The sequence below is a fragment of the Salvelinus alpinus genome, unplaced genomic scaffold, assembly GCF_045679555.1.
Source record: "Salvelinus alpinus unplaced genomic scaffold, SLU_Salpinus.1 scaffold_56, whole genome shotgun sequence".
Classification (NCBI taxonomy): Eukaryota; Metazoa; Chordata; class Actinopteri; order Salmoniformes; family Salmonidae; genus Salvelinus; species Salvelinus alpinus.
Window position 1 is genome coordinate 208532 of NW_027255997.1, and position 15435 is coordinate 223966.

At 40.2% G+C, this 15435-nt stretch overlaps 1 protein-coding gene across 1 annotated transcript; it reads left to right on the top strand.

Annotated features, from left to right (window-relative positions):
• The first annotated feature begins 9851 nt into the window (after nucleotides 1-9851).
• On the top strand, nucleotides 9852-12187 carry LOC139567152 (uncharacterized). The gene is made up of 2 exons (XM_071388631.1): nucleotides 9852-10356; nucleotides 10903-12187. The coding sequence occupies exons 1-2, from the start codon at nucleotides 9852-9854 to the stop codon at nucleotides 11811-11813; spliced, it is 1416 nt and encodes a 471-aa protein (XP_071244732.1). The 3' UTR covers nucleotides 11814-12187.
• Nucleotides 12188-15435: the final 3248 nt, after the last annotated feature.

Sequence of the window (15435 nt, forward strand, 5' to 3'; positions counted from 1 at the left end):
CACATTAGTTTGTAGTTCATATTAGTTTGTTGGTCATATTAGTTTGTAGGTCATATTAGTTTGTAGGTCATATTAGTTTGTAGGTCATATTAGTTTGTAGGTCACATTAGTTTGTAGTTCATATTAGTTTGTTGGTCATATTAGTTTGTAGGTCATATTAGTTTGTAGGTCATATTAGTTTGTAGGTCATATTAGTTTGTAGGTCATATTGGTTTGTATTAGTTTGTTGGTCATATTAGTTTGTAGGTCATATTAGTTTGTTGGTCATATTAGTTTGTAGGTCATATTAGTTTGTTGGTCATATTAGTTTGTAGGTCATATTAGTTTGTTGGTCATATTAGTTTCTAGGTCATATTAGTTTGTATTTTTTTTTTTTTTTTTTTTTTTTTTAACCTTTATTTAACCAGGTAGGCAAATTGAGAACACGTTCTCATTTACAATTGCGACCTGGCCAAGATAAAGCAAAGCAGTTCGACACATACAACAACACATAGTTACACATGGAGTAAAACAAACATATAGTCAATAATACAGTGAAAAAAAATAAAAAAAATAAGTCTATATACAATGTGAGCAAGTTAGGTGAGATAAGGGAGGTGAAGGCAAACAAATATATGTATAAATAAATAAAAATATAAAAGGCCATGGAGGCGAAGTGAGTACAACACAGCAAGTAAAATAAAAAAACTAAAAAAACAATGGAATGGTTGGTTTGCAGTGGAAGAGAGTGCAAAGTAGAGACAGAAATAATGGGGTGCAAAGGAGCAAAATAAATTAATAAATACAGTAGGTAAAGAGGTAGTTGTTTGGGCTAAATTGTAGATGGGTTATGTACAGGTGCAGTAATCTATGAGCTGCTCTGACAGCTGGTGCTTAAAGCTAGTGAGGGAGATAGGTGTTTCCAGTTTCAGAGATTTTTGTAGTTCGTTCCAGTCATTGGCAGCAGAGAACTGGAAGGAGAGGCGTCCAAAGGAAGAATTGGTTTTGGGGGTGACTAGAGAGATATACCTGCTGGAGCGCGTGCTACAGGTAGGTGCTGCTATGGTGACCAGCGAGCTGAGATAAGGGGGGACTTTACCTAGCAGGGTCTTGTAGATGACCTGGAACCAGTGGGTTTGGCGACGAGTATGAAGCGAGGGCCAGCCAACGAGAGTGTACAGGTCGCAGTGGTGGGTAGTATATGGGGCTTTGGTGACAAAACGGATGGCACTGTGATAGACTGCATCCAATTTATTGAGTAGGGTTTTGGAGGCTATTTTGTAAATGACATCACCGAAGTCGAGGATTGGTAGGATGGTCAGTTTTACAAGGGTATGTTTGGCAGCATGAGTAAAGGATGCTTTGTTGCGGAATAGGAAGCCAATTCTAGATTTGACTTTGGATTGGAGATGTTTGATGTGAGTCTGGAAGGAGAGTTTACAGTCTAACCAGACACCTAGGTATTTGTAGGTGTCCACATATTCTAAGTCAGAGCCGTCCAAAGTAGTGATGTTGGACAGGCGGGCAGGAGCAGGCAGCGATCGGTTGAAGAGCATGCATTTGGTTTTACTTGTATTTAAGAGCAGTTGGAGGCCACGGAAGGAGAGTTGTATGGCATTGAAGCTCGCCTGGAGGGTTGTTAACACAGTGTCAAAAGAAGGGCCAGAAGTATACAGAATAGTGTCGTCTGCGTAGAGGTGGATCAGAGAATCACCAGCAGCAAGAGCGACATCATTGATGTAAACAGAGAAGAGAGTCGGTCCAAGAATTGAACCCTGTGGCACCCCCATAGAGACTGCCAGAGGCCCGGACAACAGACCCTCCGATTTGACACACTGAACTCGATCAGAGAAGTAGTTGGTGAACCAGGCGAGGCAATCATTAGAGAAACCAAGGCTGTCGAGTCTGCCAATGAGGATGTGGTGATTGACAGAGTCAAAGGCCTTGGCCAGGTCAATGAATACGGCTGCACAGTATTGTTTCCTATCGATGGCGGTTACGATATCGTTTATGACCTTGAGCGTGGCTGAGGTGCACCCATGACCAGCTCTGAAACCAGATTGCATTGCGGAGAAGGTGTGGTGGGATTCGAAATGGTCGGTAATCTGTTTGTTGACTTGGCTTTCGAAGACCTTAGAAAGGCAGGGTAGGATAGATATAGGTCTGTAGCAGTTAGGGTCAAGGGTGTCCCCCCCTTTGAAGAGGGGGATAACCGCAGCTGCTTTCCAATCTTTGGGGATCTCAGACGACACGAAAGAGAGGTTGAAGAGGCTAGTAATAGGGGTGGCAACAATTTCAGCAGATAGTTTTAGAAAGAAAGGGTCCAGATTATCTAGCCCGGCTGATTTGTAAGGGTCCAGATTTTGCAGCTCATTTAGAACATCAGCTGACTGTATTTGGGAGAAAGAGAAATGGGGAAGGCTTGGGCGAGTAGCAGAGGGGAGGGCAGTGCTGTTGTCCGGGGTAGGGGTAGCCAGGTGGAAAGCATGGCCAGCCGTAGAAAAATGCTTATTGAAATTCTCAATTATAGTGGATTTGTCGGTGGTGACAGTGTTTCCTATCTTCAGAGCGGTTGGAAGCTGGGAGGAGGTGTTCTTATTCTCCATGGACTTTACGGTGTCCCAGAACTTTTTTGAATTTGTGTTGCAGGAAGCAAATTTCTGCTTGAAAAAGCTAGCCTTGGCTGTTCTAACTGCTTGTGTATATTGGTTTCTGGCTTCCCTGAAAAGTTGCATATCACGGGGGCTGTTCGATGCTAATGCAGAACGCCATAGGATGTTTTTCTGTTGGTTAAGGGCAGTCAGGTCAGGAGAGAACCAAGGGCTATATCTGTTCCTGGTTCTAAATTTCTTGAATGGGGCATGCTTATTCAAGATGGTGAGGAAGGCATTTTTAAAAAATGACCAGGCATCCTCTACTGACGGGATGAGATCAATATCCTTCCAGGATACCCCGGCCAGGTCGATTAGAAAGGCCTGCTCGCTGAAGTGTTTCAGGGAGCGTTTGACAGTGATGAGTGGAGGTCGTTTGACCGCTGACCCATTACGGATGCAGGCAATGAGGCAGTGATCGCTGAGATCTTGGTTGAAAACAGCAGAGGTGTATTTGGAGGGCAAGTTTGTTAGGATGATATCTATGAGGGTACCCGTGTTTACGGAATTGGGGTGGTACCTGGTAGGTTCATTTATAATTTGTGTGAGGTTGAGGGCATCAAGCTTAGATTGTAGGGTGGCTGGGGTGTTGAGCATGTTCAAATTTAGGTCGCCTAGCAGCACGAGCTCTGAAGATAGATGGGGGGCAATCAGTTCACATATAGTGTCCAGAGCACAGCTGGGGGCAGAGGGTGGTCTATAGCAGGCGGCAACGGTGAGAGACTTGTTTTTAGAGAGGTGGATTTTTAAAAGTAGAAGTTCAAATTGTTTGGGAACAGACCTGGATAGTATAACAGAACTCTGCAGGCAGTCTTTGCAGTAGATTGCAACACCGCCCCCTTTGGCCGTTCTATCTTGTCTGAAAATCTTGTAATTGGGGATGAAAATGTCTGAATTTTTGGTGGTCTTTCTAAGCCAGGATTCAGACACGGCTAAAACATCCGGGTTGGCAGAGTGTGCTAAAGCAGTGAACAAAACAAACTTAGGGAGGAGGCTTCTAATGTTAACATGCATGAAGCCAAGGCTATTACGGTTACAGAAGTCATCAAAAGAGAGCGCCTGGGGAATAGGAGTGGAGCCAGGTACTGCAGGGCCTGGATTCACCTCTACATCACCAGAGGAACAGAGGAGGAGTAGGATAAGGGTACGGCTAAAAGCTATGAGAATTGGTCGTCTAGAACGTCCGGAACAGAGCGTAAAAGGAGGTTTCTGGGGGCAATAAAATAGTTTAAAGGAATAATGTACAGACAAAGGTATGGTAGGATGTGAATACAGTGGAGGTAAACCTAGGTATTGAGTGATGATGAGAGAGATATTGTCTCTAGAAACATCATTGAAACCAGGTGATGTCATCGCATATGTGGGTGGTGGAACTGAGAGGTTGGATATGGTATAGCGAGCAGGGCTAGAATCTCTACAGTGAAATAAGCCAATAAACACTAACCAGAACAGCAATGGACAAGGCATATTTACATTAAGGAGAGGCATGCTAATCGAGTGATCAATAAGGGTCCAGTGAGTAGAGGTTGGTTGGGGTCGTGGCGATCCAGACAGCTGGCCGGGTATATGGCTATCGGTAGCAGCATAGGATGGAGGTCTGTTTGTAGATACCTCGTGCGTTTCCGTCGGTAGGTTAGTGGGGTTCCGTGTAGTGGGGTTCCGTGTGGTAGAGGGGATCAATCCAAATTGGCAAAATAGATATAGTGACCCAAGGAAAAAATAAAATAAATAAATAATAATAATAGTTGTCCAATATACTTGTTCAAATAGCAGCCGATAAGACAGCTAACGATTAGCGGGCCTCAGATGAGCGTTCAGGTAACGTCGGGACGGAGGTGCCAGTTGGATAAATCCCTCGGGCAGATAACGTCGGCAGTCAGTCGCGGCAGTCAGTCGTGAAGGCCCGGTGGGGTTCCGTATCTGCAGCAGCAACAAAAGAAACGGGTCCGGATGGTGATGGAACTCCTCAGCTGGCTAGCTCCAGAATGATTAGAGTTTGCTCCGGGGTCGACGTAAGCCAATAGTCACACGGTTTGCAGCTAGCTAGCTGCGAAATCAAGGTACAAGTGTCCAGAGCCTGCGGCTGGAATCCGGGGAAACTGAGAGAAAAGGAGTCCCGGAATGCTCCGGTCCGAGTCGCGTTGCACAAAAGTGCCGGTAGATTATCGAGCTAAAGGAATAGCTGATGACCACTAAACGTGGGCAGCTGAAACACCAACGCTAGCCAGCAAACCGGCTAATTTCGGGGCAGCTACAGATTAGCTTCTGGCTAGCTATCGGAGTAGCTTCCGGTTAGCTTTCAGGCTAGCTTCTGAATTAGCCCCTGGCTAGCTTCCACGATGGATTTTCAGATTGAGGTAAGTAATACTTTTTGTAATTGGTGAAGCGGGTTGCAGGAAAGCTTTTGCAGGAAAGCTTTTGTAGTTGAGTTCTTGGATAATAAAATAGATAAAAGATATGCGAAGAAAGGTGTAAATATATATATATACAGGACACGAACAATACGGAACAGAAAAAGACGTCTGAACTGCTGAGCCACCTTGGACGTATTAGTTTGTTGGTCATATTAGTTTGTAGGTCACATTAGTTTGTATTAGTTTGTAGGTCATATTAGTTTGTAGGTCACATTAGTTTGTAGTTCATATTAGTTTGTTGGTCATATTAGTTTGTAGGTCATACTAGTTTGTAGGTCACATTAGTTTGTAGTTCATATTAGTTTGTTGGTCATATTAGTTTGTAGGTCATATTAGTTTGTAGGTCATATTAGTTTGTTGGTCATATTAGTTTGTAGGTCATATTAGTTTGTTGGTCATATTAGTTTGTAGGTCATATTAGTTTGTATTAGTTTGTTGGTCATATTAGTTTGTAGGTCATATTAGTTTGTTGGTATATTTTTTTGTAGGTCATATTAGTTTGTAGGTCATATTAGTTTGTAGTTCATATTAGTTTGTTGGTCATATTAGTTTGTAGGTCACATTAGTTTGTAGGTCATATTAGTTTGTAGGTCATATTAGTTTGTAGTTCATATTAGTTTGTAGTTCATATTAGTTTGTATTAGTTTGTTGGTATATTAGTTTGTATTAGTTTGTAGGTCGTATTAGTTTGTTGGTATATTTGTTTGTATTAGTTTGTAGGTCATATTAGTTTGTTGGTATATTTGTTTGTATTAGTTTGTAGGTCACATTAGTTTGTAGTTCATATTAGTTTGTTGGTCATATTAGTTTGTAGGTCATATTAGTTTGTAGTTCATATTAGTTTGTAGGTCACATTAGTTTGTAGTTCATATTAGTTTGTAGGTCATATTAGTTTGTAGGTCATATTAGTTTTTTGGTCGTATTAGTTTGTAGGTCGTATTAGTTTGTAGGTCGTATTAGTTTGTAGGTCGTATTAGTTTGTTGGTCGTATTAGTTTGTTGGTATATTAGTTTGTAGGTCATATTAGTTTGTAGTTCATATTAGTTTGTTGGTATATTAGTTTGTTGGTATATTAGTTTGTTGGTCATATTAGTTTGTTGGTCGTATTAGTTTGTTGGTCGTATTAGTTTGTAGGTCGTATTAGTTTGTAGGTCGTATTAGTTTGTTGGTCGTATTAGTTTGTTGGTCATATTAGTTTTTAGGTCATATTAGTTTGTTGGTCGTATTAGTTTGTTGGTCGTATTAGTTTGTTGGTCATATTAGTTCACATTAGTTTGTTGGTCATATTAGTTTGTAGGTCATATTAGTTTTTAGGTCATATTAGTTTGTTGGTCGTATTAGTTTGTTGGTCGAATTAGTTTGTTGGTCATATTAGTTCACATTAGTTTGTTGGTCATATTAGTTTGTAGGTCATATTAGTTTGTTGGTCATATTAGTTTGTTGGTCATATTAGTTTGTAGTTCATATTAGTTTGTAGTTCATATTAGTTTGTAGTTCATATTCGTTTGTTGGTCATATTAGTTTGTAGGTCATATTAGTTTGTTGGTATATTAGATTGTAGGTCATATTAGTTTGTAGGTCGTATTAGTTTGTAGGTCATATTAGTTTGTAGGTCGAATTAGTTTGTAGGTCGTATTAGTTTGTAGGTCGTATTAGTTTGTTGGTCGTATTAGTTTGTTGATCGTATTAGTTTGTTGATCGTATTAGTTTGTTGATCGTATTAGTTTGTTGGTCGTATTAGTTTGTAGGTCATATTAGTTTGTTGGTCGTATTAGTTTGTTGATCGTATTAGTTTGTTGATCGTATTAGTTTGTAGGTCATATTAGTTTGTTGGTCGTATTAGTTTGTAGGTCGTATTAGTTTGTTGGTATATTTGTTTGTATTAGTTTGTAGGTCATATTAGTTTGTTGGTATATTTGTTTGTATTAGTTTGTAGGTCACATTAGTTTGTAGTTCATATTAGTTTGTTGGTCATATTAGTTTGTAGGTCATATTAGTTTGTAGTTCATATTAGTTTGTAGGTCACATTAGTTTGTAGTTCATATTAGTTTGTAGGTCATATTAGTTTGTAGGTCATATTAGTTTTTTGGTCGTATTAGTTTGTAGGTCGTATTAGTTTGTAGGTCGTATTAGTTTGTAGGTCGTATTAGTTTGTTGGTCGTATTAGTTTGTTGGTATATTAGTTTGTAGGTCATATTAGTTTGTAGTTCATATTAGTTTGTTGGTATATTAGTTTGTTGGTATATTAGTTTGTTGGTCATATTAGTTTGTTGGTCGTATTAGTTTGTTGGTCGTATTAGTTTGTAGGTCGTATTAGTTTGTAGGTCGTATTAGTTTGTTGGTCGTATTAGTTTGTTGGTCATATTAGTTTTTAGGTCATATTAGTTTGTTGGTCGTATTAGTTTGTTGGTCGTATTAGTTTGTTGGTCATATTAGTTCACATTAGTTTGTTGGTCATATTAGTTTGTAGGTCATATTAGTTTTTAGGTCATATTAGTTTGTTGGTCGTATTAGTTTGTTGGTCGAATTAGTTTGTTGGTCATATTAGTTCACATTAGTTTGTTGGTCATATTAGTTTGTAGGTCATATTAGTTTGTTGGTCATATTAGTTTGTTGGTCATATTAGTTTGTAGTTCATATTAGTTTGTAGTTCATATTAGTTTGTAGTTCATATTAGTTTGTAGTTCATATTCGTTTGTTGGTCATATTAGTTTGTAGGTCATATTAGTTTGTTGGTATATTAGATTGTAGGTCATATTAGTTTGTAGGTCGTATTAGTTTGTAGGTCATATTAGTTTGTAGGTCGAATTAGTTTGTAGGTCGTATTAGTTTGTAGGTCGTATTAGTTTGTTGGTCGTATTAGTTTGTTGATCGTATTAGTTTGTTGATCGTATTAGTTTGTTGATCGTATTAGTTTGTTGGTCGTATTAGTTTGTAGGTCATATTAGTTTGTTGGTCGTATTAGTTTGTTGATCGTATTAGTTTGTTGATCGTATTAGTTTGTTGGTCGTATTAGTTTGTAGGTCATATTAGTTTGTTGGTCGTATTAGTTTGTTGATCGTATTAGTTTGTTGATCGTATTAGTTTGTAGGTCATATTAGTTTGTTGGTCGTATTAGTTTGTTGGTCGTATTAGTTTGTTGATCGTATTAGTTTGTAGGTCATATTAGTTTGTTGGTCGTATTAGTTTGTTGATCGTATTAGTTTGTTGATCGTATTAGTTTGTTGGTCGTATTAGTTTGTAGGTCGTATTAGTTTGTAGACCGAATTAGTTTGTTGATCGTATTAGTTTGTAGGTCGTATTAGTTAGTAGGTGGTATTAGTTTGTAGGTCGTATTAGTTTGTAGGTCGAATTAGTTTGTAGGTCGTATTAGTTTGTAGGTCGTATTAGTTTGTAGACCGAATTAGTTTGTTGATCGTATTAGTTTGTAGGTGGTATTAGTTTGTAGGTCGTATTAGTTTGTAGACCGAACCGTTCGGACGCGACAGACATTTTCATGAGAAGACAGATTTTCAGGATGTCTCATGGTCTGACAAACAACACTCCAGCTCTGACACTTTTCACTAAAGATGCGGAATTGCGACATCGGCTGATGTGGTGGATTGAGACACATCCAACCCAATATCTCTAAACAGACAGATTGTATTATTTTATTATGTTAATTAGATTTCCGCAGGGCCCCAAACCTTTTAGGCTAAGGATTAAGAAACAAAATTGTTTAAAGAAAATGGTGATAAAGAAAATATACCAGGTTGCAAAATTGTTGGGAAGAGATTTCCATTGTATCAATTCCTTGGAACATGATTTATGAACTGATACATAAAATGACCCCTGATTCAAAACTTAGAGTGTTTCATTTGTAATTATTATACAACATTCTCTCAACCAATAGAATGTTATATATATGGGGGATACAACCATCCCAGCTCTGCAGATTTTGCTGTGAGGAGGTAGAGTCATTAGATCACTTATTTTGGTAAATCCCTGCTGCAGTGTGTGCAAACCTGGTCAAGAACTACAGGAAACGTATGATCTCTGTAATTGCAAACAAAGGTTTCTGTACCAAATTTTAAGTTCTGCTTTTCTGATGTATCAAATACTTATGTCATGCAATAAAATGCAAATTAATTACTTAAAAATCATACAATGTGATTTTCTGGATTTTTGTTTTAGATTCCGTCAGGGGCAAAATAATACATAAAGAAAATATAATAAAAATATATATATGAGGGATTGGAAATGATGCAGACAATTACACTGATAGAAGCCACTATCTATCTGCAATATTAAATATGATCTACCCTCTAAAACAATATGTATATATAAATAACAAATGCTAAATCATAGTACATACTCTGCTGTTCTATTGTTCAGGTAATCATGTGGAACGATGTCCGATCATAATTTTTGTTCTTTGTTGTTTGAATTAACGTCTGTGTTTTAATATCGCAAACTGACGTGGCAGTTTCACCTCTATGGATTCCAACTTTAAGGTCAGGGTCAAAAGGAGAAATGAACTGGGTAATGGATAGACAGGTTGAGATATGACTAGAGGAGGGGTGTAATCTGAGGAGGAGGAAATAGAAGGTTCCTAGGAATATCTGTTCTGTAGAACTCTGATAGGTGAATGGAGGAGAGATACAGTTCCTAGGAATAAGTATTGTTTAGAACTCTGAATGGAGGAGAGATACAGTTCCTAGGAATATGTATTGTGTAGTACTCTGAATGGAGGAGAGATACAGTTCCTAGGAATATGTATTCTGTAGAACTCTGATAGGTGAATTTTTTGCCAACTTAACTGGAGAAAATGTATAAAAGAGACACTCAGCTCTTCGATGTGACACTTTCTCCCAGAGAAGACACTTTCACCCAGAGAAGACACTTTCACCCAGAGAAGACACTTTCTCCCAGAGAAGACACTTTCTCCCAGAGAAGACACTTTCTCCCAGAGAAGACACATTCTACCAGAGAAGACACTTTCTCCCAGAGAAGACACATTCTCCCAGAGAAGACACTTTCTCCCAGAGAAGACACTTTCTCCCAGAGAAGACACGTTCTCCCAGAGAAGACACATTCTCCCAGAGAAGACACATTCTCCCAGAGAAGACACATTCTCCCAGAGAAGACACATTCTCCCAGAGAAGACACATTCTCCCAGAGAAGACACTTTCTCCCAGAGAAGACACATTCTCCCAGAGAAGACACATTCTCCCAGAGAAGACACATTCTCCCAGAGAAGACACATTCTCCCAGAGAAGACACGTTCACCCAGAGAAGACACTCCAGAACAGAGGAAGAACTCAACATCGCAGGTAAAGAAATGACTTCCAATGAAGGGTTCTGATGTGTATATGAGTATGTCTGTGTTACTATAAAGGGTGGTGGTGGGATACATGGGTTTCACTTGTTCCACTAACACCATAACACCTGATTCAGATGATCAAAGAATCAGTCTTCAATGTGGATCAGAATTGATGTAAGACGAAAACAAATTCATGACTAATGAAGTCCTCTAGGGGGCAGTGTTACCACTCCTGATGTGTGATAATGTCTTTTAGTGTTGTTTTTTCAGTTAACCAATTCATTTATATATGTTTATAATGAATCATTTGACTCAGACGAGACCAAATGTCTGTTTTAGTATCTGTTTAGGGTGTTTTTGTGCATCCTTGAAGTCATAATTTTATCAAGCCCTGTTTCCCCTTTAGGACACCTGTAGAAAATACTTAGTAAAGCTGGTCGCTGATTCCTTCATATGTTATACTTATCAGATGTCCTGGTCTTTGGTGTATTTAGTGTGTCATTTCATGCTTCATATGATGTGTTGACCAATGTCACTCTGTATTCTCACTTTACAGACACTTGTCTCCAACGACACAAAATGGCTTCTAAATACATCACAGAAATTGCAATCTCCACTAGCCCTGAAAAGGAGAAAGAGCTTCATGGCCAAGGCTATCAAAAGACAAATGTCAACCTCAACCAAGGCAATTCATCCACCACTAAAGTTTACATCTGGTTCAGAAATGGCAGTGGTGAACCCATCACCAGAGTCCAGTTTTCATTCACTGATAAAATGAAAGAGGACCTGAAAAAAGCAGGGTTCACTGAGCTCCCAGCAAACCTCAACTCTGGAACACACGGAGACGTCATCCAGCTGTGGTACCATAGTGGTGCAAGCCCTAAGTACGACATTCCCATTGAAGATCTCTTCCTCACCACTGATGAGAACAAAGAGGCCGCTCAATTCAAGCTCGGCTGGGAAAGGCTACCTTGCAATCTGAACCGCGGTAACCCAGGAGATTTCATCACCCTCTGGTTGAAGAGAAAGAGTGAGACCTACATCTGTGACGTTGCTGCCACCACCTCAGTTCAACAACACATGAACCTTTTCAAAGAGGGCTACATCCGGATGGATGAAGATCTCAACAGAGGTTCTGGAGGAAACCCCATCTTCCTCTGGTACCGTCAATCCACTGAAATGGGCGGCGGGATCACCGGGATGGATGCATCCATCAACCATGCACAGGATTCCATCCTACAGAACGCTGGTTTCACCGTGGTGAATGTTAACCTCAATGATGGAACAAGCGGTCAGCCAGTGATGGTCTGGTTCAAGAAAGTTGGATCTCTCCCGATCAAGGCCTTGACCGTTACATCCAACAACAAGGATGTTTGTCCTTATAAGGAGGCCGGCTTGATCCTCATCGATAAAAATCTGAATACTGGCAACAATGGTATGCCCCTCTACCTCTGGTATGGCAAATAAAACCCTGAGTTGGAGAGGCAGAATCAGCCCAAAATTGTGCCAGATATTAGCTTTTGCATGGCAATTTATCTGTTTAATTTTTAAATATTTTTCTGACACAATGTTAGCTTTTATGTCATAAAGTCACTGTCAGAGATCATTTAGAAAGTTTTCTTTAATGTTGTTTTCAATCAATTAACAATAGAATTATAGAAATTATATTTTAGCAGCAGGTTTAATTCTTCTGAATATACCAAGGGGTTGTAAGGTTTTATGTAGCATTGTGTTAGTCAGATATTATTTTGAAAAACCTGAGCAAAGTAATACAATTAAAATGATTCCTGTGTAACACTGATCATTATGTTAATCAATAAAGAAAGCATATCAAATGAGAACATTGTACCTTTTAATTCATTGAATGCTTGACCTTATCACAAAGGCCTGATAACACCTACTGTACATTATCATTTATATTATAATGACCAGGAATGGGAGAGTACAAAGCTCACAGATGCACATTAAGGTGGATAATGTAAGAATCTGATAACACCTACTGTACATTACCATGTCTATTATAATGACCAGGAATGGGAGAGGACAAAGCTCACAGATGCACATTAAGGTGGATAATGTAAGAATCTGATAAATAACATTCCTAAAGCTTTGTTTCACTGATAACTCACATTTGACAACGTCTGGGTGCCTTGCAGATTGTAGGATATGTTTCCTTTGACTTGATCATCAAGTAGTTACAGCTATCACTGCGATGCAGTGCCTTAGACCACGGCACCACTCGGGAGCCCCGTAACAGTATTCTCTCTTGATCGGAGATCCTTGAGTTTCCCAGCCGCCTGTCTAGGCTTTATGCCTGAGCCCGAAATCAACAAAGATAGAAATAATGTCATTGTTTTCAAATATGTATTATTGTCACTGACAGTTCAACTTAGCAACTCTAAATAGACACTTTTTAACTATACATGTCACAATTCCAAACCTAACAAAGCACAAACAGTCTATTTTCCGGCAATTTATCCGCTCCTTTTACCAGCATTGCTTTGCGTAGACTCCAGAAATATAGAATTGCTTTCTAATTTAAAGCTGTTGACTGCTGTGACGCTCGCGGCCAGTCTGTTGTCTGTCATTCACTACCGTGCATTGTAATTCCAGTTTGTACACGCTCATTCACGTTTGGTTTGATTTGGCCTGAAGACTCACTGCTGGAGATGAGAGGTAAACCCTTTAACTTTAACGTATGGGGTTACATATGTCTGGAAATACGTTTTGGTCAACGTCCCTTTACAGTTGGCTTTTTTCATGCAGCTGTTGTGAATGTTGTATTTTTGTTATAAGAAAGCGCTCCAAGGATCCAAGAGAAAAATCGCCAGTGGTCAAGGCTCCAATTCCAGAATGTCCTTGCCAATGAATGAATGAATCTATGAGCTAAAACACCATGTTTCCTGGTATCGGTGACCACACAGTGGCTATAATCCTACAGGTGATTTAAAGTATTATGATGACAGTAACGTGTGTGTTGTAGGCCTGTTCTCAGCCATTTACCTTGATCTTCATGGTGCTGCGATCTCTTTCTGCCTGTGGTCACCGATACCAGGGAACATGGTGGTACCACCAGACAGGACATTGTTGGCGTACAGGTCCTCCGTATGTGGTCACCGTTATCAGGGGACATGGTGGTACCACCAGACAGGACATTGTTGGCGTACAGGTCCTCCGTATGTGGTCACCGTTATCAGGGGACATGGTGGTACCACCAGACAGGACATTATTGGCGTACAGGTCCTCCGTATGTGGTTACCGATACCAGGGAACATGGTGGTACCACCAGACAGGACATTGTTGGGGTACAGGTCCTCCGTATGTGGTTACCGATACCAGGGGATATGGTGGTACCACCAGACAGGACATTGTTGGCGTACAGGTCCTCCGTATGTGGTTACCGATACCAGGGGACATGGTGGTACCACCAGATAGGACATTGTTGGTGTACAGGTCCTTACGGATGTCAATGTCACACTTCATGACGAACTCCATAACTTGCAGGGGGCGGCACAGCAGTTAGATCAGTGACAATAAACAAACTCCATAACCTGCACAGCAATTAACATGCCGTATCAACACTGTTTCAAGTTATCCCTAATAACACATGTATTTAACCAGAATCTCCAGTGGCACAGCTAGCACTGCGATGCAGTGCCTTAGACCACTGCGCCACACGGGAGCCCCGTAACAGTATTCTCTCTTGAACGGAGTTCCTCGAGTTTCCCTGCCGCCTGGCTAGGCTATATTCCACAGAGGGCAGAGTATCTGACGGTTTTCATCTGCAATGAAAGGTAGCAGAGCTAAAGCAGTGTTTGTCAGACCAGGAAATATCCCAGAAATCGGTCTTCTGACGAAAACTTCTGTAGCGTCCGAACGGCCTACAAACTTATGACAACTCTGTGGAAAGAGGAGACTCTGACAAATACGATGGTGGTCTCTGTTTGTCTTTACAACCCCTACCAGTTTCAGGGGATTTGTGCCAACTTCTGTTTGTGGCGTCCAAACCGTCTGGTTTACAAACTAATTACATTTACATTTAAGTCATTTAGCAGACGCTCTTATCCAGAGCGACTTACAAATTGGTGCATTCACCTTATGATATCCAGTGGAACAACCACTAATGTGTCCCCACTGTGGAAAGGGGGTATTCTAGTTTTGCTCTATGACCCCCACAAGTGTCAAGGGCCTCGTCTGAACGTCATACAAACTTACAGAAGTATGGAGGCACCATCAGTAGAGATGGCGCCGACGGAGATGGTGGCCTCGCGACTAGCTCTTAGGAAACTTTGCAGTATTTTTGTTGTTGTTGATGTATTCTATTTTACATTATTAGCTCAGGAAATGCTTTGTGTCATTACATACAACCGGGAAGAACTATTGGATATCAGAGCGGCGGTAACTCACCAGAACTACCAGCATTACGACCAGGAATACGACACGGAAGCAGATCCTTGGTTCGCTCTCACCAAAGCAATTCAACTGATTCCAGAGGCCCTAAAATAACTTCATTTGACTCTATATAAACTGGAAACCACATATCCTGAGGCTGCATTTATTGTAGCTGGGGATTTTAACAAAGCAAATATGGTACTAGGCTGCTGAAGTTCTCTCAACATATTGACTGTAGTACTTGCGCAGCTAAAACACTTGATCACTGTTATTCAAACTTCTGGAATGCTTACAAGGCCCTCCCCCGCCCTCCTTTTGGCAAATCTGACCACAACTCTATTTTGCTCCTCCCTTCCGATAGGCCGAAACTCAAACAGGAAGCAACTGTGCTTAGGACTAATCAACACTTCAGGATTGTTTTGATCACAGATATTTTATATCAAAATTGTCCTTAGTCCTTAGTTAGAAGGCAGCTAAAGGCCTACTTCCAAGAAAACAACATCTGAAATGGAATCAGGTTTTAGGTCTGGCCACAGCACTGTTTCAGCAACATTGAAGGTTTTAAATGACATCCACTGTGCTCTTGACAAGGTGTTACATTGTGTGTCTGTCTTTATTGATTTGTCGAAGGCTTTTGACACAGTGGACCATGCTGTGTTAGTGCAAAGGTTAAAATGTTGTGGAATTACTGGTCATG

Bases quoted from the DNA above. Each gene is read 5' to 3' on its own strand.
- LOC139567152 (XM_071388631.1), top strand. From the start codon at position 9,852: ATGTATAAAAGAGACACTCAGCTCTTCGATGTGACACTTTCTCCCAGA. The intron at 10,357-10,902 runs GTAAAGAAATGA...CTCACTTTACAG, and splicing joins GGAAGAACTCAACATCGCAG to ACACTTGTCTCCAACGACAC.